Below are 27,100 nucleotides of genomic sequence, written 5' to 3'. Positions count from 1 at the left end.
CGCAGGCAACTTCAAGATGCTACTTGAGGCCATGGAGAGAAAACAGGCGCAACGGGGTACTCTTACCTGAGGTTCCATCCCTATTGTAATTTTTTGTTTTCTATCTCCATCATTAGCATACCAGCAAAGTCAGACTGCTCTGCTTGTCCCTTATTATCCTATGTGTTGCAGCTGGTTCGCCCTATCGCGGGATGGATATCATAATTTGGATGTGAATAGATACTTATTACAAGGGCCGCAGTTGTATGTACAGGTGGCCTATACCCAAGCCATCGTAACAAACATATCCTACCGCACGACTGTCTTGATGATGTGGCGAGATGCAGTCTGGGGATCGAACTAGGCGTTACGGAAATGGTGACTTTTGAAGCACAGCGGGTTGAATTAGGCCACGAGCAAGTGCTAATTCATACTCCAACAAGTCCATCAAGTCCAGTTGCCGTGTATTCCAGACGATAGGGTTTTCTCACGGCCCCTTCTCTTCACGGAATAGCCCTCTTGACTCTCGGGAGGACCAGCCGTCCATTTGAAAAGACTATGTTCTTCCCACCAAATCTCCCCGGCTCCCTATCCCCACCATCATGTCGCATAGGCGGGATCGTACTGAGTGTGTCCTGTGCCCCAATCTCCAGCGACAGCTTCTGGCCCCGGTCGAACAGGAATGTAGCTGGTAGGAAGGGGATGGTAACACTGTACACTTTACCCTTCTCGACCGGCGACCTAGGCACAACCGGCTGCCTGGGCACCTTGTCCTTCTGATCTCTGAAACCCGCGTCGACTTCGTCGCGGTGCGAGAGTCGCCAGTACCCTTTGGCGAAATGCTCATTCACCTCGCTGTGGTTTCCCTCAAGGGTGATTGGCTTGCCATTGTTGTCGAGGGCACGTAGAGTCAAGAAGATATCCTGGTCCTCAGCTTCCGTGGCAACTTCGAGCTCAACGTACGGTGTCCCGAGAATCTCGAAGGATTCGGTGAACGGAGATTCGAGCTCGAATGTCAACGTACCTGTAAGGCCTGGGTACTCAAATTTCTTCCTGCTAGCTGTTGGCGGTCCTGTGAGGCTCAGTGTTTGAGAGGGCATCAAGTAGAGAGAGACGTCCTCGGCATCAGGAGGCGGAAATGCCTTTTCTTCGCGGTAGAGGGTTTGGTCACCGTGATGAGTGATGAGTCGAATGCGAGGCATGGAGAGAATACCGGATTTCTCGTCTCCCTTCAGAAAGTAGTCTAAAAAGCTCCTTTGACGTGCCATGTGGTCCGGGTCGTAGTAGAAAGCCAGGTGATTACCCGTATGCATCTCTAGCCACTTGTGCTCGGAGGAGACTCCATTATAGGCACGGATATTGCCGGGCAAGTGGACCTCGCTATCCGTCCAGTTGCCCGAGATATAGATGGGGACCTTGATATCAGAGAGTTTCCGGAGCTCCTTAAGGATGCGCCACGAGTCGCCGTCTGGGTGCTCGTGCTTCGCGACAAGACCAGGATAATCAGCACGGTTCGCAGCTAGCTCCTCAGCGGAGAGTATGCCACTGCCAGATTGGTGGGGAATAACGGTGTTGTTATACCAGTGAATCTGGAAATTAGCACCGAGAATCCCACCTTTCCGGGCTGCCTGGTAGAGGTCGACTGCGGACTCGTAGGTGACCACGGCAGATAGGTGCGGAGGCTGCTGCATGGCAGCCCAGTATCCCGTCATGCCATAGTAACTGATGCCGCTCACCGCTACCTTGCCGGAGCACCAAGACTGTACGCCAGCCCATTCGATCACATCGTACAGGTCTAAATAGCCGTGTCAGCCAAACTCCTCTGGTACTGCGTGCTGCAGGGTGGTAGGTAGGTCTGCTGCTTACCCTGGCCTTCGGCATCGGCCTTGAGCTGGATGGAACGTTCCATTCCGAAGGGATCAAGACGTCCCTGACTACCTCCAATGCCACGGCTGTCCACTCTCACAAGGGCATACCCGTACTGTTTTGTCTAAAGCTCATTCAGCTCCCGCACTTTGCCCAAGTCCCCAGAAACGTGTCAGCATGGGGGCTGAGCAGTGCTTACCCAAAGAATAGGATCCAGCAGCTCAAAGCTAGCATCGGGTCCCAACGGCTTGATGAGCTTGTACATGTTGACATACATGTCCGTCTTTGGGAGGCCGAATTCAAGGACAGGTATGTCCTTACCATACGGGCCTACATTGAGGATTACAGGAACCTTGCTGCCTTGCTCAGACGCTGAAAGTGGCAAGAAGATGTCGGCACATAGCTCGACCCCATCGCGGAGTTTGATGTAGACATTCTTGATCCGAGTGTATCCCTCCACGACGGTGGTACTTGTCGTATATTTCGGTAGACTTTGGTGTGCCATCGTGCCAACAAACAAACAATACGAAGCGAGCTTGGTGAATTCAGATGGCCACGCCGGTTGTTCAATGTGATGCCGCCGCTCAGATGCAAAGAGTAGAGGGGTGCAGGTCTGTTGTATTGTGAGGACGAGGACGAGGACCTAGAGGCTGGCGCCCTCTTTGGCAAACGGGGTAACCTATGTATGATTGATCCTGGTCCACTATTGCCCGCTGTACCCTGCAAACCTGCGGAACACCCGAGATTCAAATCTCGGCGGGATTTCTAAAGCGGAACTCCCGCACCCCCGCGTGGAGCCGTTTTGCCTTGCACTATGTATGTATGTATGTTATGTACGTACAGTAACTAAGCTATTACAAGGTTTGTGAGCCGTCTCCGCAGAGTCATGGTCACGCGAATAAACCACAGAAGCTAAAAGACACACCATGCGTCATTCCACCACGTCACATCATTCAAAGGCAAGTCAAAAGCCACGTTGACATGGATCAAGTCGGAAATTTCAGCATCCCTCGGCGTGGCTTGCGCGGGACCAGCGGCTTCTTCCTGAGATTCGGCTCTGTTTGCGGATGACCTCAGCACTGCATCCAGCAGAATGCCAATAAATTGCGAGTATCGACCTGCAGTATGGACATCATCTGGAGCACCGCGACGCAGAGCGTCAACGGCTCTTCGGAGTAGCTGTATATCCGGGTCTTGATTTGTGACATTGGGCTCGTGACGGAGTGTTTCCTGTGGAGCTCCGAGTCAGCCCATCCCATCAGCAAGCCCCGTGTGAGAAGCCCAAGACTAACCTTCAACAAATGCAACGAAGCAGCCATTGCGAAAACCCAGCAACGCACTGGGATATACTGCAGCATACCAGATGAGTCCAGTGCACCAGACACCAAGGACAATAGGTTGCGAGCGGCTTGTATAGTCTCATGCCGAAGACTCTGAACGTTCGAAGTTGCCTTGATGTTCTCAGGGACTGTGACATATCCCACGGGGGATAGACTGTAAATCACGGCATATCCGAACTCTATAGACAGACATGCACTCAGGAGAGACGATTGATCTGCATCGGTCAGCGCGGGGATTTGCCTCATGGACAGCGCGGTTCTTACCAAGTCTTTCAAACTGGCGTTTCCAGCGCTCCAACCGCCTTTGCGTATACTCAAGGATAGGCACCAAGTCATAGCTGTAGGGTCTTGAAGCCGTCTGCTTGATCTCATGTAGATATTCTCGAGCCTTTCGCATCTCCTCTGTTAGTTCAAAGTAGCTTTCCCAGTGTTCCTTCTCTGGCAGCGCTCGGGTGAACATCTTGGAGAGTCTGTCAACAACAATCTTCCTTGACGACTCGGGCAGCAAGGGCTCCAAATCTAACCGGAGTGCCAAGTGTTCATCGGCCAGGTAGATGAAGACGCAGATGACATGGGCCCAGTCCCGGTTGGCCGTCTTGTCGTTGTTGATGGAATCCAAGAGGCTCCGACTCTCGATCTCGAAGTAGCAACCTTCCCGTGCCAGCGCGATGGCGTTGGCAAGGAGCATCCTGCCTGTGTCAGCCTAACGTGCATCAAGGGGATAGTTCCAGAGGTAACTGGGGAACAAGTCGAACCTACCAAGACATCTTGTTGCTTCGGTAGGCAGAAAACGTGATACCGAGGTTCTCCAGACGAGTTGTCATGCCGTGCCTCTGCTTGCTATTCAAGCTGGTTGGGCTTGCTTGGGAGTCAATTTCCGGCATGTCTGGCGGCATATCACACGCGAAGCTGTCATCTTCAGAAGAGAAGGCGCCCGGATTGTTTATGGCCTTGGAATGCCAGTCGATCAGCAGTAACATAGAGGCGATTGTCCCCAACGACCTCGTCTTGGTCGAACCCCACATTGCCGACTGCAAGCATTTCTGAAGGGATCCCCATGCCCCCCAGTGTATCCGTTCAGACCTGATCTGACCATGGTTGCCGCTGAGGACATGATATCGTGAAGCCAATGTGATAATTGCTTCTAGCAGCACTGGTTCCTCCACCGCAAGCAGGACGTACTTGGATCGGTCGTTGTAGTATGCCGGCACCACAGGCCTGAGTGGCCATAAGCAAGAGAAGAAGAAATCGATAAACTCGATAGCCTCGTGTACCGCGATGAGTCGTTGTTGAACAAACTTGAAATAATGCCATCGGAGATCGTGCTCGGGAAGGCCGTCCGGTCGCCCGTTGTCTTGTGAGATGCTCCCTCTCAAGTTCTCTGCTGCGCCACCTTGCTCTGGAGGTGGAAACCCTGCAGAATGCTGCTCTTCGCTCGTAGCAAACGTGAGGAGGTCGAGAGCATGGGCGGGATTATCGACTTGGGTCGAGATGATCCTTGTCCTCGAGTTCAACCTCGCCGCGCCATCCGTTGAGGTCACCGGGCTGTCATGAGGATCTGCGGGATGAAGCGCTTGTGTGGGAGCTTGTTGATTGTCGGAGCGAAGCTCGTATGGTGTCTCGCCTTGTGCTGCGTCAACACCGAGCCATGGCTGCTGGTTTGGCCCAGATTCTACACGCGGTACGTGCTCTGGTGCGGCGAGTTCCATCGGATAGCCGGCCGGTTGATCGTTGAGTGCCGACGTTGACGCGCGACGTGACGCGAGGTTCGTTCTGGCGGCTGGGGACAGAGGCTGGGCTGTTCCTCTGCGTCTGTATTTGACAGGCCGGAAGTCACAGGTTTCCCCTTCCCTCAGACATCGTAGACAAGCCTGGGATTGGCCATCTGGAACCTCACATCTCGACTTGCGTCTCCGACATTTCTCGCAGGATATCTCTGCCCGACGTCTTCTCAACCGGGGGGGAGATCCCGGTTCATTGACAGGAAGAAATGAAATATGGGTGGGACAGCTCGTCTGGCTGTTGTCGTCGCTGACTGCCAATTCTGCCATGCCCAAGCTTCAATGGATGGTACGATCACAATGGAGAAGATGCAGAACGGGACCAAGTGTAAAATAAAGTTAATAAACTGAGTTTGAGGGAGCAAAAGCTGGGGAAACGAGGGGGCCGCTCTCTCTCTGCCTACAGTAGGCTTAGCGCAAGATCTCCTGGAGGCGCCAAGGTCAGCGGAGGACCCGTGTGAGAGCTCGCGGGGTCGCGAGACTAACTCAGCATTTTCCGACGACAGCCAACCAGAAGCGACAGAAGCTACTGTAATTAACAAACCTTGATAGCTTGACAGGCCGAGTGTGGGCCGGGCGAGAATTAAAGGGAGAGCTAGCAACCATCTAAGCGATTTAGACTTTGCGAAGTTATGGAAGGTTGTTTATATGAATTTCTTTACTATATTCCTCTGGCTGAGTACTATGATGTCAGGCATTCCTTTATTCTACTTAGATAAGAAGAGGGCACGAAATATAGAAGAGGCCAAAATATGGCATAATTTTGAAGTATGGGAAGTGTTTAATAATTGAATATTGGTGTGCTTTTCTCTACCATCTGGTTATTATAAGGGTAAGACCACTTTAATACCTACCCCTGTTAGAAGGAGGAGAAATCCCATATACTATAAAATAAGTCAGAGAGAAGGTAGCTTATATCTTAACTCTTTGATAGAGTTGGAGTTCTAAGATATAACTTGATCTTGAAAAGGTGTCTGTTATAGTAATATTTAGGATAAGGAATAGATATGGGGTTCACATGAGTAAAACTGAACTGCTTATCAATCCACTTGACTCCTTAAACCCCAGGACTCTCTCTGCGATACGATACGGTTGAATCGTCATTGGTGCGTCAGACCTCTGTCACTGGTAGAAGGTAGGAAAAGTTTAGCCGCCAGCAAAGCGAAGGAGGAACTAGTCCTTAAAACAGCGAGAGCCGTCACACGCGAGACACAAATGCGCGTTTCTAACCGTCCGCCAGTATCACCCCAAACTCTTACATACAACAGATCTTGTAATTATGAAATACTTCGGTTTTAATACTACCCAGTAGCTCGGCGCAGCTCGAAGCCTTGTTTCTTTTTGAGGCTAAGCTTGAAGGGATCGTTCGCTAGAAGAATGCGAACGAGCCGAGTTGACCGTGGACGGGAGATTGATACCTATATCAGACTTGTAATAGCTGAAGTTGGTAGAAACACCGATATATTTGTCGAATTGTTAAAGGGAAGTTAGGAGGATAAATTACGTTATAACCATATGAGAGATAGTACCTTTATTATTATAAAAGCAAGCAATTAGCCCTTATAAAATATGTATAAAAGGGGGAAAAAATAAAGCAAAAGGAAATGCTCTGTAAAAGGCAGTTTAGACTAACATTTGATAAAGCAACCCCTTAGTAAGCTCTCTAAAGCTATAAAACTACCCTCTTTAATTCTAACGCAATTCTCTCAACTGTCAATTTAGCCTTGCTTACTTACCCCCTGTTTGAAAAGCCGCCTGTTAGATACCCATATTCTGAGGGATTAACTCAATAAGATATCCGTCCTAGCTAATTTAGTATATACGCTGCGAAATTATGCCTTCAATAGCATCAGAGTCTTATGACACCAGCTTCTAGACGACAGATGTTCATTATATATGCGACTTACCGGATCTTTCACGTATGCAACATTTTTGTACATCTCCTTGAAGGTCGAGTGAATCTCCGTATCTGTTCCCTCCTCCTCCACGCCTATTCCATGCTCGTTCTCCCACTTGGTGATTGAGATCGACGCACGCGTAGTCGCTTCTCCAAGGTCTTTGACGACTTCGACACCGTTATCTTTCAACCTTTTAAGGGCCGCTGGCACATCAGGGACCGTGAAGCCCAAGTGGCCGAAGCCTAGATTCGGAGGGTCATTGCCGTTCTGATAGTAGCCCTCTGGCTGGTTCTCCGACCCCTTGATATGGCCTAGCTCTAGAAGACCCTCGAACTGCCTCAGATTCTGGACAGTCTCTTCACCGAACTTCTTGAGGTCTGCCTGATGCTCAGACGTTTTAGGGTAGCCCAGGTACCATGCATTAACAGGTCCAATGTTCATTGCGAAAACGGTGCGCATACCCATGAGGTTGATGTAGAAATGCAATGATTTTCGTGGATCGCGAATTCTCAGCATGGTGTGATTCAGTCTATAACCGATAGTTGGATCATTCTGAGAAAGAGGAGGGTCATCGTTGAGACCGTTTGGGAGGAATTGGCCATGCGGCAGGTCAGGCAGTGTGGTTTGGGAAGGCATGATCTATCAACTGGCTCCAGAATTGGCCTTGCAAATGGACACAACAGTCCTGGTGCGGGCAGAACTTAAATACTGGGAGTAGCTGATGCCGGCTCTTTGAGTGCACGAAACATTCCTTCACGGGACAAACTTTTGAGCCTGCGCACGAAAAGCCGACGCTTCCGGTGGAAGGCGGGGTGAATCGAACCTCGAGAGGGGAGCGGTAGTTCACGAATCCTTTTTCGTTCGTGCCGTAACAGTAGACCCTGCACAAAAATAGCCGAAGTTTAGTGTCTTGCAAAATTTCAAGGAGATTCAGCGGCAATTCCAAGCTAGGCATAGCGCCCCCGGATGCGAGAGATGAATCCCATAATACTTGGGCTAACGCAGCAAGACTGGGTATATGATTGGCTACTGAGTGATCTGTCCAGATGGAATACCCCTGCCAGTACGGGGAAGCTGGACATCCAGGCTCGGATCTCAGTTGTGGCTCCCGTGCATGATGAGGAGCAATATGCATGATAAGCGCTTATATTTAGCCTCGCATAAGCGCTAGATTATAAGGATATAGGTCTCTTGCGAAGACCCTACTATTAGATTATGCCTTATATAATAACTTAAAAAGTAGTTATATATTTTAAATAGCTAGCTAGGTAATTTCTAACTTTATAAATAAATTAAATATATTTAAAGAAACTATATTATAATTTTAAAAAAAAAATATTTAAAAAAAAATATTTAAAAGAAAATACTTAAAAAAAATATAAAAAATAATTATATTAAATAATAAAAAATTTATTTTTTAATATTAATAGTTTTAATTTTTTTATTATTTTTTAATATAATTAAAATCTTATAATTAAATTATTTTTTATTATAAGTATTTTTATTATATATTTATTTTAAATAAAAAATTAATAAAGTTTAAAAAGTTTTATATATAAAAATAATTAATTTTTTAAAAATTTATAAAATAATAATTAATATAAATTTTAAATTTTAATATTTATAATAAATATTAAAGATTTTTATAATATTAAATAAAAATATTAAAATAAATTTTATAATTTATTATAATTTTAATATATAATTATTAATATAAATATATTAAATATAAAATTATTATTATTAAAGTTTAAAATTAAATTTAATTATAAATATAAATATAAAAAAAAATATAATTATTTAAGTTTATTTAATATATTATTATAGTTATACTATCTTAGGGCGCTAGAGGTGCCTTGCAGGGTAGCTATAATATATTATATTAAGTAGTTATAACCTAGATAGATTAAGGTTATAAGTAACCTTTTAATTAAGTAGCTAACTAGCCTTACTAGCCTGCAGCTACTACCTAGCTATTATATAATATATTTTTTACTTTATATAATTATATAAATATATAAATAATAATAATCTTAATAATAACTTAAATAATATTTTAAATAAATTTTATTTTTAATATAAATAAATTTTTTTTTTTTTTTTAAATATTTTTTAAGTTTTTTTAATTATATTTATTTTTAATATAAGCCTTTAAAATAATATTATTAAAAAAGCTATTTTTAAAAAATCTAATAATTTTTTTAATATAATAATTCTCAAGACCCTCTAATAAACTACTCCTTTTATAATCCTAGGTAAGTAAAAGCAAGGTAATGCGATAGAAGTGACACTTTACGGGGTTATCATTTACACGTCACAGTCAACCCCACTTCCCCAGACCGACCCCGGAAACGCAGAGTTCCCGCGGCGTCCCCCTGGTCACGCCGATCGTCAGCGTCGGCATTTCGGGTGGGGGTCAATACATAAACGCAGCGAACCAAGCATCAGAAGCGAGATCTTTCAATATACCGTAAGAACTCGTTAAATTCGCGCTTTTTTGAGTTCAACTGGCGTCTCTTGGCAAGCCACACTGAGGGCGGGGATGGGCGGCAGAACGGATCCCCTACCAAAAATAGGTAGGCGGCTTGTTCCTACTTCCAACCTCCACCTTCTATTGAAGCTGCCCTCCGACATCGTGATAACGAAGATGGCCACCGCAAAGGAAAGAGGTGGGGGAAGATGGACTGGAGGTTAAGAAAGGAACGTGAATAGCAAGAGGGAATAACCTTCTTTTGGCAAGATAACAAGGTCAATAAGACTTCTGAAGGCGCTGATTCTAATGGTCTAGTCAGCTAATGTATATCGTATCTCCTTCTCGAGGTTTCTGCGAGTCATTATCATCTCGCAGTCATTGGATCAGATCCGCCTTCTTCCCTGATACCCTGAGGCCCCTCTTCCGTAGCCGCTCTTGCAGCTGCTTGACGACTTCTTCGTGATATCGTGTACGCAGAAGAAGCTCGTCATCGTCGGCAACAAGGAATTCCTCGTCGTCGCATAGGGGATCCACGGGGTCCTCGTCTTTAACGATGACTTCCTCGGCTTCTTCCCACCCAGTGAAGTCAATCTGATCAGAAGGTATATCCTTAATCCGGATCAGCCAGTCCTCAGTCCCGTCAGGGCGTACGCTTATTCCGCAGTTCAAGAATGCTTTTTTGACCATCTCTGACTGTGCATTAAGACGCTTTAAAGCAGAAGCAACTACGTAAGTAACCATAACTCTCTTATCACTAACTGACCACTTAAAATCCTCCCCTTTCTCTCTTTCCATCTGCTTAACATACTCATCAGTTGCCTCCTATAACCACCGCTTAAAAGGAGCGTTAATAGCGGTGTCAAGGGGTTGCAAAAGACTCGTACAGCCGGGAGGGATAAGTGCAAGGGAGATACCATTATCCCTTAGTTTCTTCTTAATCCCCTCAGTCTTATGGAATATGGCTACATCCATCACGAGCAATAGATCCTCTTCTTTATCCTTAATAAGGGGAAGAAGCTTATTATTAATCTAGGAAGAAAAAAGCTCCTTGTTATTATATGCTATCTTATTAAACTCTATATCGACGTCAGGGGAGTAAAGATGTTGCTCCTTCTCGTAATTCTGGCCGCCTTCCTCGGTAGGGGTACCATGAAATATGATAGTCGGTCGAAGCCTGAATTCGCCATCTGCGAATATATAAAGAATCAAGGTGGCCTGCCGTTTATTCCACCCGCTGCGGTCGCTTTTCCCGGAGACTGATTTTACGCCGCGTATTTCCCAAGTGAAGCCATCGAGATACTCAAATGGTATTAGGGTCTCGTCCAGGTTAAGTATTAGGCGCCGATAAAACCGGCGTTTTGGCGAGTTCAAGATCATTGTGATGGACCGAGATTAGAATCGTAATATAGAGATGCGCCTGATGAATCGTAAGAACCTATTCACGACGTCGATATAATCCTCTGGCCTCTTGGTTGACTGCTTTGTCACTCGTCGCTTTACGATATTATGACGCCGAAGGAAGCCCCGCCACCAACCAGTAGAGAAAGGGAACCGAGAGCTTTGGTCCGGGTATAACTCCTTATAAATAGCCTGTGCCTTCCGGCGGAACCAAGAGGTCGTAGCTACTTTCCCTTGGGCGCGGCGCTCTAAGAAAGAGAGGTATACTTGATCTTCGAGGCCTGGCCACTTAGGGCAGAGTTTCCGATGATATTCTTCGAGGAAAAACTCACGCTTTTATCGCCATCCACGGATCGTTCCTTCCGGTATTTTGAAGTGCCTCGAGGCATCATAAACCGTAGGCTTCCTTTTCCAACCCTTCTTTATAACATGGCCGTGGATCAACCACACGAGGACTTCCGCCTTCTGCTCCGGTGAATAGCTTCTTTCCGGGCGTTGGATTGGCAAGATCCTCTTTGGTTTCCGCTCTGCAAGAGGCTTGGGCTTTGGGCCGGGCTTTTTCCTTGGTGTTGAGGCCATAGTCCAGCCGGCATTGGGATCAACCTCATCAAGCGGCGGCATCGTGTGAAAAACGCGGTGGTGATAGCTTCAGATTGGATGAAAGAGAAACTGCAAAAATCCTGGCCGGGGGGGAACATCTGATCTTCTGATATTACCCCTCGAATGATCACTTCCACATACTAACTGTATGAGGAAGTGATCATCCGGGAAGTAATGCGCCAAGACCGACGGTTGAACTCAAAAAAGCGCGAATTTAACGAGTTCTTACGGTACTCTGCAAACTATGCATCTACGTCACCTTCACCATTGAGCCATATCGAATTCAGTGCCTAAGACACACACCATGTCCATATCTTCGGCATCACTTTTGACCCTTCTGTTGCCCCTGATTGTGGCCATTGCTCTGTTGGAATATGGACGCAAAGCCATCCGATCCAAGTCGCTGCCCCCAGGGCCCTCTACATCTCTATTCCTTGGTATTGTGCCCTACCTTGACGGTTAGAATCCCAAGCCTAACGCCCCTGCAGGGAATTTGCACCAGATCCCCCCCAGCAAAGCATACCTTCAGTGAGTAGTATAACCAACATCCCATGCTGAAATGATCCTGACCAACAATTATCTAGATTCCAGAAATGGGCCAGGACATATGGGTCCATACTGGGCCTGAAATTAGGTCCACAGAATTTAATCATCCTCAACTCCGCAAGTGTAGTGAGGGAGTAAGTAGAATTCTAGATTCCAGGCGATACGCAAACGACAGGATTCTGATGCATTGCCTCCCTAGTCTGTTTGATAAGCGACGAGCTATCTATTCCAGCAGAACCCCAAACTACGTTGGTAACCAGTTAATCACTCGCGACAATGCCCATCTGCTCCTGATGCCTTATGGTCCAGAATGGCGTAACCAGAGGAAAGCATTTCAGTCGATTCTTAACATTACAGCTGTAGTCTCTCTTCAGCGTTTACAAGCTGCCGAGGCTGTTCTCACCATGAGCCAGCTCCTACAAAGCCCTGAGCAGTATTATGACCATATTCGCCGCTACTCTACAGCCGTCATCCTCTCTTCAGTCTATGGAATTCGAGGTCCCGAGTTTAACCACCCAAATATCCAACGCCTTTACAACGTCCAAGATCAATTCACTGCCATCCTGGAAACCGGTGCTACGCCCCCAGTCGATACATTCCCCTTCCTCAAGCACCTGCCAACCTTGTTAGCTCCGTGGCGGAAATGGGCTCTATCGATCCGGCGTGAGCAACGTCAACTATATTTCGAACTCCTGAACAATGCAAAAAGCCGGATACAGCGCGGTGTTCATCGGAGTTGCTTTATGGACGATATACTTAGTGAAGCTAAGCGAGCCAAGTACTCATTAGATGATGAGCATACTGCTTATGTCGGTGGTGTACTCATGGAGGGCGGGTCGGACACCACTGCTTCTACCCTCCTCTCATTCCTGATGGCCATGATGAAACATCCCGATGTACTTCGCAAAGCGCAAAAGGAAGTGGATGAAATCTGTGGACTGCAGAGATCGCCAAACTTTGAGGACGTTGTTAGGCTAACATATATTCGTCAATGCATGACGGAGGTACGTTTGCCTTCACCGTTTCCCCTAGCTCGACCTAACACCTCCATAGACGTTGATATGGCGCCCAGTTGCTGCTGGCGGTATTCCCCATGTGTTGATTCAAGGTAAGACATTGTCTCGGAAAATTATCTTTCTGACGGACGGTAGACGATACGTATCAAGGATACCAGTTTCCAAAGGGATCGATATTCATTGCGAATGCCTGGTGAGCCGAGTCTTGTTCTGTAGAAGGAAGTCGCTAAGATGTTGTTACAGGGCAATTCATCATGACCCTGACGTTTATGATCGTCCGGAAGAGTTTAGACCCGAGCGATACGAGGGTAATGAGTTTGGGTTCAAGGAAGATCCCCAAGATTCAAGTAGCTTACGAAAGACATATGCTTTCGGAGCCGGAAGGAGGGTTTGTCCTGGTCAGCATCTTGCTGAGAATTCTTTAGTAAGTCAAGTCATTTCCCTCATTAGTTATCCCACTCAAAGGGTTGTCAACTTGACATGCTTACACTAATTAGTTGATCAATATGGCCAAGCTTGTGTGGACTTTTAACATGCTGCCTGGTGAAGATCCTACTATTGGGAAGCAACTATCATTGTCGGAGATTGACGACTCCATGGCGACTGCATGGACAAATGGGTTTCTCACGGCTCCCAAGAAATTCCCCCTATCCCTGGCGGTGCGGTCCCGTGAACATGAGCAAGTTATCAAGCGAGAGTGCTTAGAGGCACAAGAAGTGTTTAAGAACTACGAGGATTAATTGTGTACTCAGGGTAGACTTAGCAAAGTAGACAATCGATTTGATATGACATGACAAGTTTCAAATGATCTTCATAAGCCAGTGGAAAAATCAGCCTCACCGGGTCACAACTCGTTAACCAATGTAGTCATTGACCTCGCCTCGTTTCCTCCGAGTGCAGTGTCGCAAAATCCGAACTTTGTCATGTTAGTAGTGACCGGATACGAATCTGCAGGCCTCCGGGCAGCCATTTCCCGCACGAGAAAGACCTCAAGCAGCTTTGAGATTTGATAGCGGTTGGCCATGTCGGCCTTTTTCTCGTTGTTCAAGCTGTTGAAGATGCCTTCGGGAGCATCTTTCTCTTTAAAGTCGACTGTATAGCGCATGTCGCTCGTGACTAATGTTAGGTTCGGCCTCGTGTTGTAGCTGGCAGCCGTCTCCTTCAGGATGGGCAGCAGGAGGAGGGCCAGAAGAAAGGCCGAGACCACATTGATCGTCAACATGCTCTCGTTGTCCTCAGCCAGTGACCATTCCGCAGTAGCAATGCCCGCGTTCTCGATCAGGGCATCGATCCGGGGCAGCTGGGCTGTCGCTCTTGCCGCAAAAGCCTTGACATTGGCATGGCTCGACAGTTCTTAAGACTACAGCTCCAAGATACCGGCGTCGCAGCCTGTAGACTCTTGAACGGCGCGCTTAGCGGCTTCGCTGCCCGCGACTGAGCGCACCGCCATGATGACCTTGGTAGCCCCAAGTTTGACTACATGCTGGGTAGCTTCCAAGCCCAACCCCGAGCTAGCGCCAGCAATGATAACTGTCTTCCCCTGAAATGAAGTTGTCGGACGGAGAACCTTTCCCAGGAACTGATTTAGTAGGAAGAGTCTGAAGATAAAGAAGGCAGCTCCATCTCTTGCCATTTTCGGTCACATGTATTTTCTTCGGGGCAATGAAGGTTTGGTATAAATAAGGATAGGGAGACAAAAGTAGCTTGTAAATCAGGGTCGCCAATGTTGAAATTGCCAACTACGAACCCTGTGTTCCATGGCTCTTTCGCTTTATAACTGACGGAAATAAACCAAAACAATCGCTACAATTTTACCATGCATACTCACTCATGCGCGCGCCCTGTTTTTAATCGTATGTTTAATTCTTTAATACGACCGGTCCCCGGCGACCATTATGCTTCCAAGTCAATGTAACATGAGTCATCGGAGGTTCGGAATAGGTTCAGCAGATATCCAATGCCCATCCTAGTAAGCTAGGTTGGTTCCGCAACCAACGTCGAGCCATGCTTCGCCGACTGGGTCACCACGCGTCCCTGCAGATCAGGCGCCGAGATGTTTTGACCTCGAGACGCAATGAACTCAACACTCTGCTCTCGGTTTCTTCGGATCGCGGCAACTCGCATCGGCTTTTGATTAGGTGAGGCGTGTGTACTTACGGGACAAGGATATAAGTCAGCACCTCCGCTCCGTTGTCGAGGATTACGGGAAAACAATTGCTTTGATTGAGAAAGAAAGCGTGCTGGTGAGTCATCCCGGAAGGCAACCTATACAATCGATCGATCATCAAGGCTGAGTGTGTTTGTCAGGGTGGGACAGTCAACACTTGGATAGATCCCAAGACCGGAAAGCCCTATGAACTAGGCGTCGAAGCTATCTTAAACTACGGCAAAGCTGAGGAGTTTTTCGCTCGTTTCAACGTCTCCCAGCGTGGTCGCAGGTAAGCCGGTTACGGAACTTTATGCGGACTTTGAGACTGGTGCTGGGGTGGATTACACGGCTCCTACGGCGGCCGAGCAGTTTGCCGCTTTTAAGAAATATGTTGAGATTGCTGAGCAGTACGAGGATCTAATGCTTCCTGGACTCTGGAACTTTCCGACCCCAGACAGTATTCCCGAGGATTTGCTTCTCGACTTCGGCGACTTCGGCAAGAAGTACGGCATTGAAGCTGCAGTGCCCCAGATATGGAGTGTGGCGGCTGTAGGCTTGGGGGATGTGAAAAAGCAGCCCACGTTCCATGTCATCCAGACATTCCCAGCACCGCTTGCACGAGCATTCATCGGCCAGGGCCAAAGCCTCCACGTGGCGTCCAACAGGAACCAGGATATATACGACAGAGTGGCAGACTTTCTTGGTGACGATGTTCTCTACTCTAGTGTTGTTGTCAGTTCAGAGAGATCATCCGCCGGGGTTTCCGTTGTTGCCAGAGACAATGAGGGCCGCCTGACCGAGATTCGAGCCAAGCGCTTGCTAATCTCCATCCCACCAACCTTGGCCAACCTTGCGCCCTTCGAGCTCGATCAAGACGAACTCAACGTCTTCTCAAAGCTGAAGGGTACCAAAGCATTCGCCGGTGCCGTTGTGGCTTCGACGCTGCCACTCAACACCAGCATCATCAACGTTGCACCTTCTGGAGACTGGCTAGACTACCCCGAGTCTAACTTCGCCCAATGGTTCAAGACACTAGATTCTCCGGATCGATACGACAAGGTTATGATGTTTGGAGACAGCAATCTGGATGCTCAGAGCGCAAAGAAGCTTGTTGAACGAACTTACAACAAACTGGTCGACGCGGGCAGTTTGGAAGGCGGAAGCCAACTCGAGTGGCTTCAGTTCGCCGAGCACGGGACTAGTAACCTATGAGTCACGACCGAAGACCTCAAGGCTGGGTTTATTTAGGACCTCTATTCCCTCTAAGGACGTCGCTCAACTTGGTATGCTGGTACAGCTTGGTCATCGCAGTTGCATGGTTCAATCTGGGCTTTCTCCGAGTCGCTAGTCCCGCGACTGATCGATAGTTTTTAATTATCTCATAATGATTGGCCCCAAGAACTTTTATAATTCGGATTTACAAGCTTTACGACTACCGCCAATGAACCGTAATTAGATATTAGAGTCTCTTAGACAGTTTAACATACTATCCACAGTTGCGTTCCTCGCGAAGAACCCGAGTCCCCTTGCTCATCAGTAATGCCTGCTTGAAATGCTTATTCCCTATAACCAGCGATAAATGCGCAGAGCCTATCCTCCAAGCTCGCCATTGCGTCAAACTTTAGTATTGCTATTACTTAGTCCAGCTAATTATATTTCTATACCCCTAGTAGCCCTTGAAGATTCCATCCTGAGTTCCTATACATTCTAGCTATTTCTTGCCTTTCGTACTGACATGACCCTTTGAGCATCTCCCTATAAGAGAGTTGCTATAAAGTCAAATAGTTCAGTGCAAAGGCCCTCTACGGTGTGTTCCGCCCGGCCAACAAAAACCTACCTGCCTGCCCTCAACCTTGGAGGTTGGGGAGGAGAAGCAAAGGCATGGAATGCATCTCGAACGCTCAAGAGGCGAATTCACAAGGGACTCTGCAACATAGGTGGACAGGTTACGGGTACCCTTGAACATATCTTTCGTACTTTCACCATCTGGGAAATCCCTAGAAGAATTCAGGGCGATATGCGATCTCGCTAGTTGCTGCCTACATCGCACTACTCTGAGCGTAAGCACTGTCAGGTAAGTGGGTATAGGTAATACTTGGCAGTGGTTCCTAGTTAACAAAGATTATGAATTTAAAAAAGAGAATAAAAGAAAAACCAAAACTGCCAAAACTCTGACAAGGAATCTAGTAAGTACAGAGTACACAATGGTATTAGATGGAATATATAACCCAAAACCCCCTTCTTCTTCCTTCCAACAGCTTATTGCCGCTTCTTACCAAGACCTTTCTTGGGCACCCTAGTTAACCAATATATGAAAACAGCGCCCGCCATATTAAAGACAATGTATACCAAAAAGATACCAAAGTTTCTCCATCTTTCGCTGTAAAAAGTCCTAGAGCCTGCAAGATATTTGTTCGTGTCCCCGACAGTGCAGAATGCACATGTATCAGTTGCGTCAGGGTTTTGAAGATACCCGCCCGCCTTCCGGATGTACTCGTCCAGATACTCTCCGCAGGTTTGGCCTGTCCGGGGTGCAAACCTGACAAGCTCGTTGTCGGCGCACACCACGTTGGTGTTCGCAACGGCGACAGACATCATTGCTGTTGTCATATAGGTGAATGGCGAGACCCGATACATGAAGATCCAGAAGCGGGGAAGAGAGTCAGGGTTCGCCAGAATACCACAGAACATCAGACACATCATGAAGAGCAAATTCGCGACGTTAGCGCCAGCCTCGGCAGTGTTGAAACCAGCGATGATAAGATCCGTGAAGGTGCAGGTAAACATAAGGAAGGCCCACAGGAGGAGGAACATCAGGGCACCTCTCTCAGTGACCTGATCTGATGGCTCTGCGTTTGCATCTAGCCCGATCGGGTAGTAGAAGCAGACAAACATGAAGACTGCCATGAGGGTATTCCAGGGAATTTCGACGATAATTTGGCCGCATATGAAGACCTTCCATGAGTACACCTTGGACGGGCGCTCGCGAACCTCGTATAGGGAACGCTGGACGACGAAGTAAGGCATTGTCTGCTGTACAAGTTGACCGAAGATTGTCAGGAGGTTGAAAACGGCAAACGTCTGGTTCTGTAAGCCCTGTAGAGTATTCGGAGCATTGAAAAAGGAGAATCCTAGGCTCAAGTCAGTAACCCCAGCTGTTTCAGTGAAAGTGAAGAAGGGTCCGAACCGATGAAAGCTGAGATGAGGATGCAAAGAGCAGCTTTGGAGTAGATGTAGGACGGCGTACGCCAGTACTGCTGGAATACTCGATGCGTGACTTCCCGGAGCTGTTCAAAGAAGGGAGCGGCGAATTCGGAGTCAAAGCTGGTCTTGTCCTGAGTCTGTGTCCGTACGAGTGTTAGGCCTTCTTCGAGGCGACGTAGTTCGGCCAGAACAGCCTCATGCTCAGAGCTCTCTAGCCAGGTCGTATGCCAGTCAATCTCGCTAGTGGAACCAGGGGCTGCGCCGATCGCTTCAAGCATCCATTCAGCAGGGTTGGCATCAGGAGGGCAGGCCGGGGCACCATGACGTTCAAAGTATGCTGTCATGACCTCGGAATTCTTGCCGACGTCTCCGAAGTAAACTGTTTTCCCTCCTTTAGCCAGGAGAAGCAATCGGTCAAATCGCTGAAATAGCATTGCGGACGGCTGGTGAATGGTGCATAGGACGGCCTGCCCACTCTTAGTGAGCTTTTCCAGAAGGTCAAGAATAGCCCAGGACGTCTGGCTGTCGAGGCCAGATGTAGGTTCATCAACGAAGACCAACAGGGGAGGCTTGGCAGCCAGTTCCACCCCAATAGTCAATCTCTTTCGCTGCTCCACGTTCAAGCCCACACCGGGCACTCCAACCACAGCGTCGGCGTACTCTTCCATGTCGAGCAGGGCGATTACCTTGTCCACGTACGCGAGCTTTTCTTGTCGCGGGATGTGCGCTGGTTGACGTAGGAGGGCGCTGAAGTTTAGGGCTTCCCGCACGGTTGTTGTTTCGAGATGTAGATCTTGTTGCTGCACATATCCCGTCTTCCGCTGGAATGAGGCATCACGTGGCTTTCCATTGACAAGCATCTGGCCGGTGATGACACCCACCGCTGCTCGGTCAGCCAGGCAGTCGAGGAGGGTGGTCTTCCCTGCACCAGATACTCCCATCAGGGCCGTGAGCGTGCCTGGCTTGACCCATCCGTCAACATGATCAAGGATACGGCGAGTTTCACTCTTGATCTTGACATCATAGCAGACATTCCTGCCGTGGCCACATTAGTGAATACTGCCTTCGACATGACATGACATGTGTAGTAGGGTCTTACCTCCAATGAAAAACGTTGACCGTCTCAGTGATAAAGCCACCGTCATCATCCGAAGTCTTCTCTCCATCTGACTGCGCGGCAATTGCCCTTGCGCCTGTGGAGATCTGGACGCCAGCCTCGGCATCACTTTTACCCTCTTTGAACTGGGCGGGCTTGTAGCCGCGGCGGAAGACAAGAACTTCACCTTTGGATTTTTTGGCGCGGACGATCTCGGTCAGCACCACGTACAAGGCGTTGAAGAAGCTGTGACCCGTTAGCGAGTGCGAGGCGGAAACTCGAGGTTTGCATACATGACGAATCCGATGATGATTCCTACATTGCGCCACTTGTGTGAGGGATAATATTGAAATCCGGATATGATGTAGTCCGTTCCAGCCACAGCATCCTTTCCGGGTTTGCTTCCGACAGAAGAGCATGCACGGTTTTCGGTAGAAATGTTTTGATACCCAGAAACGTCCGAGTTAGGGACGAAAGCCGTGCAGAGAAAATCACGACCGGCAAACTGTTCCACATGAGCTTCTTTTCGGGCGCGGTGAATTGCCAACCGGGGGGGGGAGCCTACCTCGTTAATCATGAGACTCTCAAAAGCATAGGCGACAGGATCGATATAGTTCATCCATCTAGACCACCCGAGCATATAGTCGATTGGGATGACAAATCCAGTGTACATCACAAGACCCAGGATCAGGAGCGCTGCAGGCACCATGGCTTGCGACAGAGTCCGAGACGCTGAAGCAATGGACCGGAAGATGCCCGACATGACTAGAACCGTAAGGAATGACACGAACAGGAAGTAGAAAAAGGCACCAGATTCGCGACGAAGGTTGGTCATGAAGTCTGTCGTTTTCAATTAGCATCCGTTGTCCACGCGTATTATGCCAAGAGAGCTCAGACAGACGGCGACTTACAGAGAACTAGAGAAAACAGAATCGTGTTGAGAATCTTGTAAGGCATATCCATCAAGGCAGATGCCACGGCCTCAGCTGAAGGGTGGTAAAATGCGTACCGGTCATGCTTTTCGACAATGGATCGTTGGGAGTACAAGGTCAGGATCTCCAAGGCAGAGCTGAATGCGTTCATGAGGACGGCGAAGAACACGAGAGCACCGCGCTGGTAGAAGCTGTCTGTCGTGGGTCCTAGGTCGTAGAAGACGGAAGCTATAATCAATCCCATGATGATGTTGCCGATGAGCTGCCCCACGGTGACAGACGGGTCACCGGCGAGACGCCACCACGCGCGCAAAAGGCAGAGACGGACCTGCTGGCCATATGACAGCATGAACGGAGACTTGGCACGCTGCCCATGGGCCTGCTGAGCCTGCTTGTGAGCACGGAAGGCCTCTGCGTCGGGCCCGTCGAAGGGGTGTGCGGTTTTATAGTGCTCGATATCCGACTGCAACGCCTTGTAGTGGTCACTCATCCTCCACGCCGTCGCGAACTCGTCCGGAGTCCTAGGGGCCCTATTCTCAAAGCCGGGTCGCACGATGCGTTCCTTGGGACTTGATATCGAAGTGAGGAAGTCGGGCGTTGTCTGGCGGGCCGCGCATTCATAGCCCAAATCGATAAAGTACTGCTTTGCCGTGTCTATTGGGCCGAAAAAGATCTGCCGGCCTTCGTAGATGACGACAACCTTGTCGAAGAGATCATACGCAGCCTGGGGCGCCTGGTAGATAGAGACGGCACAGGTAGTGCGGAATAGCTCTGTCTGGAGCCGTAGAGTCTTGCAGAACTCAATAGCGTTTGCACTGTCCAACCCTCGAGTAGAGTTGTCCCAACATTGCAATGGCGCACCGGAAAGGGCAGCTTCGGAGAGGGTGACTCGCTTCCTCTCCCCGCCAGATACACCCCTGACGTACTCATTTCCGACTCTTGTGTCCTTTGTATGGCTAATGCCAAACATGGCCATCACCACATCCCTCAGGTGGTCGGTATAGGTTGACGCCGTCACCCCTTCGGGCAATTGTCGCGGTAGACGAGCGCGTGAGGCAAAGGTGAGCGTTTCACCCACCGTCAGCATGGGGAAATGGACATCCACTTCAGCTGTGTAGATTGCTTCGCCTCGATGAGCTGTGAACATCTCCTTAGGACCTAAGCCTTGGTAGTTCAGGTAGGCCTGGTCGTCGACGTAGATACCGTTCGTCTCGCCGGAAACGGCCTTGAGAAAGGTGCTGCAACCGGATCCTGGAGGACCCAAGACGACAAGCATCTCTCCATTGTTGAGCACGCCGTCGAAGTTACGCAGGATGTCGATGCGGTTCTTGCCGTATCCAAACACCTTGCGAGCGAGGCCAGCAACCTCGAGCCACACGTTGGCAACGTCCTTCTGGTAGTCCATGCCGGTGCCGAACCCAAAGACGTTCAGATTCTGATAGCAGATACCACTTGTCCGGAACGAAGAGCCGTTACCGACCATCATCCTGACGATTTCCTTTGCCCAAGCCCTAGCCTTGAACTTGGGGCTTTGGGGGTTCAGAGGAGAGTCGGGGTCTTGCTGTGCCAGAAACACGCTGCCAGGCGGGTATGTCCCGCCGGAAGCGTGGCTCTGAGACGTATAGGCTCTCGCGAGAGCCTGGACTATGCTGTTCCTTCGTTCTTGCTCTGGGTCGTCGGCTTCGTCTCCGCCGTTGGTGTCGACCGCTGACTCCTCGCCGTTCTGACGCGTGCTTGCGGAAGATTGCGCAACGTCGACTTGGCTGTCAGATGTGACAAGTGTAGCCGCCATATCAGGAGAGTGCTTGCGAGGCGGGGACCCGGATCGAGCAGTCGCAGTTGACTGGCCCTGATCCCCGAGTTTCCCATCTGGAGCCTTGCAGGCAGGTTCGCCAGAGCCATCGTTTTCGGGTGACATGGTCGTAAGGTTGGGGCGTCTGATAGCCCAGCTTATTGTTTCGAAAGAGAATGAGTGGATTTCTGGTCTCGTCACGCCTGGCTCACTGCAGCCTTCGAGGGATGGAGGTGCGATAGTGGGGTGAATTCAGCGTGGCTGGTTTCTAAGGGTTCCAGAAGAAAAGAGAGAATGATGGGAATACATATCAAGCATCGCAAGCCACCTGTCACATATTTATCTAGGTTTGTCTTACGCCATGGGAAATGACGGCGCGCAGCGTACGAAGCAGATCCATGATGGAGCCGACACGCAGCTGCACGGCACGGCTTGCTAGCGCTGCAGCTTGGCTTGACAAGGGAGCCGCCGAGACCGCGGGCTCGGCGACATTCCCGCACTCCGTCTCCATATCATAACTGTACATAGGCAATTCGGAACCCATGGCGTGTGGCTCACGTGTACCTGGTTGTGTGTCTGTCGGATTCCTATGGTCTCCGTTGACTGCCGCTGACAAAGCGAACAATCGTCGGTCCCCGGAGGCTCATCCATAGCAAGAGGATGCAAGTGTACGACGACCGGGATTGGAATGCAAAGCATCTCCCGAAAGTCCATCTAGTAAACCAGGTCTATAGCGATAATGGCGTATAAGCCTTTCATATCGTTATACTCCGTAGTTAGGTTATCGACAGGTCAACGTCATATCTCTTCACATAATTTACCAGAGAAGGTACTTGGGAAAGTATTTCTCAAGATAATGGGGGGGCTCTGTTTTTTAACTTCAGGGACATCTTACTCAGCGGGCATCACGTTTCAGGCCGCTCATACGTGACTGATAGGAGACTCAAACTCAGCACAAGGACTTGGGCAAAAGACCGGTCATTTAATGCTACGTAGCCTGTCAAGTTGCGCATTAGGAGTATCAAGACGCCGAAATCAGCCAGCGTCGAGCAGGATGACGGCAATCACACTCATAGCAACCCACATCCCTTTGTCCCATTTCTTGTCACTGGTGTAAGGGGTCATCTGCTTCAAGATCTCTCCAGCCACTCGAACCCGCAATTGACCCAGTAGCGTGAACTATTGGGTTCAGGCTAAGTAGGGCACGGCTGGAGGATGGCCAGAGCTGTCCAAAAAACGTCAAGGCCTCCGAGTAATGTCAGTTACGAACTTCTGTTTCTCTCGTTGCGCGAGAGACTCAAGGTATGAAAATGCGCGGTACAAGACGTCCAAGCTGGAAGCAAAGAGAGCATACTATGAAGGCTTTTGTGGCTAATTAATAGACGAGGGTCCGTTTGACGAGTTTCAATTTATCAGAGATTATTAATATTGATTGTTTTCGAATGAACGCCGCCTTCAGAACTGCAGTCGCTTGTCAGGATCGGGGGAGAGCGGCGTAAATGATTTAATGGTTTAATACGACTAATATAATATACTCTGCCGCAGGCCCCCGAGACGTGCGCACAGCGTCCCAGCACGACCGGGACGGACTCGACTCGACTCAACTCGAACCGGCCTGCGCAGAGCACGCGGGCCTTGACAAATCTGCCTTTATGAATGCCGCATTGATTGTCGGCATCTAGCATCCTCTTGTGCATCTTCAAGCCATCTTGGATTCATGTTCTAACTGGGTCGGCCTGGTATCTGTGTTGGTCTTGTGGTTGCCGGGAGAGGCTGGAGAGCCTTTCTCAGACGCAAGACTCTCTGGAGTTGGCAACCGGATACAAGTACAGCACCTCAGCTGTTCCTCACATCTTGTCAACCTCTCAAGAAGCTCTTGATATGGGCGTCTACGCTTCTTCGGCGGAGATGGTGCGCTGGGAATACACACTTTGTTGTGCTTGAAGCGGAAGTTTAGCGTCCCGCTTCCTCGAGCAGAGCACAATCGGCGTACCTTGATGCAATTTGCACAGGGACTCTTCTTGTCGCACTTCTTCTTTTGCTGTTGACATAAGATACATGCCAACATTCTCGTGCTTGAAGCCTTCTTCGGTCGAGTGACATTGATCGAGGACATCTTGGTTGATGGTCGACTAAAGCTGTCCTACTTGGTGGGAGATTCGGGTCTGATAGCTTCGCATAGCACGGATATTACACATCTACAGCTAAGGGGAGATACCTAGGTTTATGACGGACGTGTTTCCTTTGAAAGATTAGAAAATCAGAAACTTACGTGTTCCAAGGACTTGACGTCGAGGGTCAAGTGCCGCTTGACTCGAACGCCCTGTGGGTCCAGATCATGATCGACTGGGGAAGGAAGATGCGGTGCATGAACAAGGGTCTGGCGCTAGCCCCGGCATGTCGGGCTTGGTTCATACCCCGGCAGGCCCTCATTGATGGTGACAACGCCCATCGACTAGGATAGCCTAGGGCTTTTCAATCAGGATGACTTTCTCGGCGGGGTTTTTGAAGACTCCGTTTTACCGCTTACGTTTTGCTTGCATCTTGTGACGGACACCATGGTGTTGAAACGTTAGATCGGCTTGTTAGGTTTGAAAGACCTCTATGAGCAACCACGCCAAAAGCTCCATGCTGTAGGCAAGTTCTCCTGGTTGAGCAGCTGCCAGTGTAGTAAACGAGGCGGCACGTGTTGAACCGGAATTCACTATAGCTCCGGCATAGATGGAGAATGGGGAACAGAACTATTGACTACGTTGTAGGTCTTGATGTGTTGAGGCAGAAGAATTGACCCGGGCGACCCCCGATGAAACAACAGCATCAGAGCGCCAGTCATTTTTGGCCAGGCTTTTCATTTGGTGTGTAGCCACCAGTGCAGAGACAGCTGCTTTTAGCAATGCATAGGGCCAATCGCTCGGCAGCTTGGGAAGCAGACTAGGATTCACCGTAAGCCAGGCTGTAGCTATCCTTGCCGCAGCCGGGTGCCAACTCGCCATCCGCCTATCAGCAAGTCCGCGCTGCGGCCACAGGCGCAGCTTCTCAAAGCAGGATCGAAACCTGCCCGATGCCAGCTTCAAGTCGCTACCTCTGTCAACCCTCCACTAGATCTTACTCGTTGACCCATGGCACCCTATGTATTATGGTCGGTCTTCTGGCTTAGTTAATGCATTAAGGGCTAGGCTTTAATTATAATAAAAAATATAATATTAATATATTATAGTATTATATCTTAAAACTAATAATATATATAATAAGTAAATTAATATATTTTTCTTAACTTAAAAAATAAACTTATATAACTTAATATATAATTATAAGATTAAATATGAATTAAAAAAAAATTAATATATAAGTAATAATAAAATTATTATAAAATAATAATTAAAATTAATTAATATAATTAAGAATTTAATATTTAAAAAAAAATTTATTTATTTATTTATTAATAATAATATATGATTATTTTAAATATAATTTTAAATATATTATTATTTTAAATATAATTTTAAATATATTATTATTTTAAATATAATTTTAAATATATTATTATTTTATATATAAAGATTATAAAATTTTAATTAAATTTTAATAAGTTTAATAATAAAATGATATTATATTTTAAAAGAATTATTTTAATAAAAAATATAAAAACCTTAATAAAACTTAAAATTATTTTAGATTAATTTAAAAAAAGGTTTATAAATTTAATTATTATTTAATATATTTTTATATAATATATAAGTTTATTATAAATATTATATTATTAAATATTTAATTATATTAATTTATTAAAATTAAAAGTTATAATTATATATTAAATATAAAAATTATATTATTTAAATATTTTAATAATTTAATTAAGTTATTTATTATATTTATATATTATATTTATTATTTTTATATTTTAAAACTTTATTTAAAGTTATATTAATAGACTTTTTATTAAATCTTAATTTTATTTTATATCTATTTTATAGCTTATTTATTAAGAAGCTTATTAGTTTTCTTACTTACTTATTAGCTTATAATCTAGACTTATTTTAAGTAATAGAGAAATTCTTATAATTATATCTCTTTTTATTATAATTAGCTAAGAAATACTTTATTTTAAGCCTATAATTTATTATAATTAATTTATATTATTAGGCGCTTATGCTTTTTTTCTTATATCTTAATAAAATACCTCTTAGTATTATTATTAAATACTTATTTAATAATAAGTAAGAGGTAATTAAAAATAACTAAATTAACCCTTTAGAGGTTTAATAAGGGCCTAGAGATTACTAAAAGCCTTTTTAAGTCTAATAGCCTTAATAGGCTAATATCTTTAAGGTATTATAATACCTTTTAAAGACATAATATTAATAAGGTTAATAAATTATAAAAGTATTATATTATAATATAATATTATTAAATAAAAAATATATCTTATGATGATAATAAGTATATTTAATTAATATTAGTTATATTAATGTTAAATAAAAAATAAATTATTTTATTATTATAATAAAAAAAGGTTTATTAAAATAAAATATTAAATATAAAAATATTTATAAAGCTTATTAAATATTAATTCTTATATTAAAAAGTATTAAATATAATAACTTAATTATTATTATAGCCTAAGAAACCTCTAAGCTATATAACTAAAAGGACCTATATTATTATACTAATTAGAAATAAATAAAAATAAATTACGCCCTATAGGCTATAATCCTCTCTAATCTAATAAATAAGATTATAATAGCTTAGGTCTTATAAGTTATAATTTATTATAATCCGCCTTATTATATAAAATATATAAAATATATAAAATATATTTATTATATTTTCTTATATAATAGCTATCTTAGCTATTAATATAACTTAGTTATATTTAATACCTTTAAGTATATTACTAGATATAATATATTATTATTTAAGTATAATATAATTAATTTATTTATTAATATAAACCTAATATAATTAGTTTATTTCTTAGGAATATATATAATTATTATATATTAATAGCTCTTATTTAATAAATTATTTAT

The 27,100-nt window shown here is 46.4% G+C and overlaps 7 protein-coding genes across 7 annotated transcripts; 2 read left to right on the top strand and 5 right to left on the bottom strand.

Moving 5' to 3' along the window:
* Window positions 1–482: 482 nt before the first annotated feature.
* Window positions 483–4,894, bottom strand: NCS54_00889900 (Zn(2)-C6 fungal-type domain-containing protein; the record flags this gene model as incomplete). Its single annotated transcript, XM_053154264.1, has 7 exons — window positions 483–1,774; window positions 1,846–1,969; window positions 2,045–2,315; window positions 2,771–3,075; window positions 3,138–3,400; window positions 3,450–3,874; window positions 3,945–4,894. The coding sequence occupies 7 exons, from the start codon at window positions 4,892–4,894 to the stop codon at window positions 483–485; spliced, it is 3,630 nt and encodes a 1,209-aa protein (XP_053010239.1).
* A 1,830-nt stretch (window positions 4,895–6,724) lies between these two features.
* Window positions 6,725–7,500, bottom strand: NCS54_00889800 (Lactoylglutathione lyase; the record flags this gene model as incomplete). The annotated part of the gene is made up of 2 exons (XM_053154263.1): window positions 6,725–6,769; window positions 6,874–7,500. 2 exons carry the CDS (start codon window positions 7,498–7,500, stop codon window positions 6,725–6,727), a joined length of 672 nt encoding a protein of 223 aa, XP_053010238.1.
* A 2,212-nt stretch (window positions 7,501–9,712) lies between these two features.
* On the bottom strand, window positions 9,713–10,024 carry NCS54_00889700 (Hypothetical protein; the record flags this gene model as incomplete). Its single annotated transcript, XM_053154262.1, has 1 exon — window positions 9,713–10,024. One exon carries the CDS (start codon window positions 10,022–10,024, stop codon window positions 9,713–9,715), a length of 312 nt encoding a protein of 103 aa, XP_053010237.1.
* Window positions 10,025–11,639: 1,615 nt separating this feature from the next.
* On the top strand, window positions 11,640–13,637 carry NCS54_00889600 (Hypothetical protein; the record flags this gene model as incomplete). The annotated part of the gene is made up of 8 exons (XM_053154261.1): window positions 11,640–11,772; window positions 11,824–11,863; window positions 11,920–12,015; window positions 12,081–12,885; window positions 12,935–12,989; window positions 13,033–13,090; window positions 13,141–13,321; window positions 13,395–13,637. The coding sequence occupies 8 exons, from the start codon at window positions 11,640–11,642 to the stop codon at window positions 13,635–13,637; spliced, it is 1,611 nt and encodes a 536-aa protein (XP_053010236.1).
* Window positions 13,638–13,741: 104 nt separating this feature from the next.
* On the bottom strand, window positions 13,742–14,530 carry NCS54_00889500 (Hypothetical protein; the record flags this gene model as incomplete). The annotated part of the gene is made up of 2 exons (XM_053154260.1): window positions 13,742–14,250; window positions 14,275–14,530. The coding sequence occupies 2 exons, from the start codon at window positions 14,528–14,530 to the stop codon at window positions 13,742–13,744; spliced, it is 765 nt and encodes a 254-aa protein (XP_053010235.1).
* A 371-nt stretch (window positions 14,531–14,901) lies between these two features.
* Window positions 14,902–16,258, top strand: NCS54_00889400 (Hypothetical protein; the record flags this gene model as incomplete). Its single annotated transcript, XM_053154259.1, has 2 exons — window positions 14,902–15,035; window positions 15,325–16,258. The coding sequence occupies 2 exons, from the start codon at window positions 14,902–14,904 to the stop codon at window positions 16,256–16,258; spliced, it is 1,068 nt and encodes a 355-aa protein (XP_053010234.1).
* A 1,047-nt stretch (window positions 16,259–17,305) lies between these two features.
* Window positions 17,306–22,196, bottom strand: NCS54_00889300 (Hypothetical protein; the record flags this gene model as incomplete). Its single annotated transcript, XM_053154258.1, has 6 exons — window positions 17,306–18,177; window positions 18,234–19,285; window positions 19,350–19,592; window positions 19,640–19,851; window positions 19,912–20,186; window positions 20,258–22,196. The coding sequence occupies 6 exons, from the start codon at window positions 22,194–22,196 to the stop codon at window positions 17,306–17,308; spliced, it is 4,593 nt and encodes a 1,530-aa protein (XP_053010233.1).
* Between the last annotated feature and the right edge of the window lie 4,904 nt (window positions 22,197–27,100).

This window comes from Fusarium falciforme, chromosome 7 (assembly GCF_026873545.1).
Source record: "Fusarium falciforme chromosome 7, complete sequence".
Taxonomy (NCBI): domain Eukaryota; kingdom Fungi; phylum Ascomycota; class Sordariomycetes; order Hypocreales; family Nectriaceae; genus Fusarium; species Fusarium falciforme.
This window is presented reverse-complemented; position numbering and strand designations above follow the sequence as displayed.